The following is a 2,004-nucleotide window of genomic DNA, read 5'->3' as shown; positions in this document are numbered from 1 at the left end:
GCTCGCCCCCGCGCCTCACCTGGAAGGTGGTGCCTCCCTCGGGCACCGGCTGGAACAGCGAGAACTGCGGGTTGAACATCTCCCGGCTCATCACCTGGTACCACTCCCGCGTCACGCCCCCCGCATCCACGCCCTCCTCTCCGGTGAACACCACGCTGCGGGGGGCGGGGGTGGGGCACAGGGTGGAGGGTGGGGCACAGGTGGAGGGTGGAGGGTGGGGCACAGGGTCGGGGGAGCAGGGCAGGTGCAGGGGAGGCTGGAGAGGCGGGGGCAGGGTGGTCGGGCTCGGCTGGCCCCTGGGCCCTTGTTGGGTTGGCGCCCAGGCCGGCACCACCCGCATGCAGGCAGCCCCCCCGCCGGCTGCCACAACCCACTTGAGCTTGGCGCGCATCTCTTCTGTGGACCGCATGCGCAGCTGGTAGAAGGAATCCTCAAACACGTGCTCCCGCCGCACGTGCAGCCTGCGGCGGCAGCGAGGAGGCGAGGCGGTGATCGGGGAGGGGAGAGGCGGGGCGACGCGCGCAGCGGAGGGAGGCGGGAGGCGGGCCGGGCCGGGCAGCAGGCGGCCGAGACCCGCATGCCGTGGCGTGCTATGCTTCTTTCCCGGATACTTCCGATTCAGCGGCAACACCGGCAGCACCACGGTGCTGGCAGGCAGGTATCCCATGTGTGCCCGCCACATCAGCGCACCGCATGGACCCGTAGTGAGCCTGCGACTCCGTCTCCTTGACCTGGCTGCGGAAGTAGGCACGCCTGCAGGAGGGAGACCGGGGGCGGGGCAGAGGCTCAGGAGGCCAGCAGCGGAGGGCGCAAGGGACTGCCACCTATGCGACTGCCTGGCGGCCTGGCCGCGTGGGTGCCCCAGTGCCTCCATGCGCGTGGTGCTGAGCAGCACAGCAGCCGGCGGAAGCAGCACCGGCGGGCGCCCGGCCCCCAGGGAAGAGAGCCCAGCCCGCGGCAGCCCCGCAGGCTCTGGTTGAGCCTCCGGCGCTCACTTGTTGTCAAAGTCGAGCAGCTTGGGCGCGCGCAGCAGCAGCGCCATGCTGGTGTGCAGCAGCTCGGGCTTGTGGTGCACCAGCACGTTGATAAGGCGGCGGTGGCGCTCGGCAAACCGCATGAAGGCAGGCTGCGGGGTTGAGGAGGGGGGGAGGCAGGCGTGTGGGTGGGTGGGCGCATGGTGGGGTGGGGGTTGTGTGCGAGGCGCTGGGGTGGGGTACCGCAGCGGAAGTGCACGTGTGGGTGGAGGTCATTGAGGCAACTCCTCCCCAGCAAGCCCACGAGGGTCGCCAGCCGCGCTGCGCGACAGGGACGGGCCAGCAAGCAGCAGCGGGCAACAGCAGCGGCGGCGAGGATACATGCCTGGCTCTCCGCGGTGGGTGAGGTGGCGCGCCCTGCCATCGCCCCGCTCATGCTGCTGATCTGAGAGGCGGTGGGCGACTGGACGTCCAGCGACATGCTGGCGGCACGGTCGCCGCCAGAGGAAGCGGGGCCCCTGCAGAGAGGGGCGGCGGTTTTGTTTGACGGTGTGAGATGTGAGGTGTGCGTGGATGCTTGGGGTGTGTGAGTGGGTGGTGGGAGCGGCATCGCAAACGGCAGCAGGGGCTCCACCCACAGGCCCAGGGCTGGCGGCGGCGGCGCAACGAGCGCGGCGCGGCAAGCGCAGCGTGGCACACAGCACGCACCTGTCTGCGCCGCCGCCCTCCTCAGGCGGCCGCAGCTTGGAGCGGATGTCGGTGAGCACGAAGAAGACCTCCACCAGCGGCTGCACCTGGGCGGCTCCGGGGGGGAGCACCTGCGGGGCGGGGGGCAGGTTGGTGGTGGTGTGAGCGCGTGTGTGCATCAGTGTGGCGGTGGTGGTGCGTGAAGGGGACTCAAGGGTGTGAGGGAGGAGTTGGGTCACCCGAGCGCGCAGGCAGCCCATTCTGGCCGCTGGCCCCTGCCCCCCTGGCTGCTCTGCTCTCCCTCCCCCATTGCCTCCGTGCGCCAGGCATGCCTGAGTGCCCC

The 2,004-nt window shown here is 71.1% G+C and overlaps 1 protein-coding gene across 1 annotated transcript in view; it reads right to left on the bottom strand.

Moving 5' to 3' along the window:
• Nucleotides 1-340, bottom strand: part of CHLNCDRAFT_25568 (hypothetical protein) — a gene marked incomplete at both ends in the record, with an annotated part of 2,865 nt that extends 2,525 nt beyond the window's left edge. The window contains one exon of the mRNA XM_005845731.1: nucleotides 20-340. Within this exon, the coding sequence (XP_005845793.1) occupies nucleotides 20-340 (321 nt within the window). The remainder of the gene's footprint in view (nucleotides 1-19) is intronic.
• Nucleotides 341-2,004: the final 1,664 nt, after the last annotated feature.

Source organism: Chlorella variabilis, assembly GCF_000147415.1.
Source record: "Chlorella variabilis unplaced genomic scaffold CHLNCscaffold_16, whole genome shotgun sequence".
Taxonomy (NCBI): Eukaryota; Viridiplantae; Chlorophyta; class Trebouxiophyceae; order Chlorellales; family Chlorellaceae; genus Chlorella; species Chlorella variabilis.
Note: the sequence above shows the minus strand (reverse complement) of the source record. Positions and strands in the feature narration are given on the sequence as shown.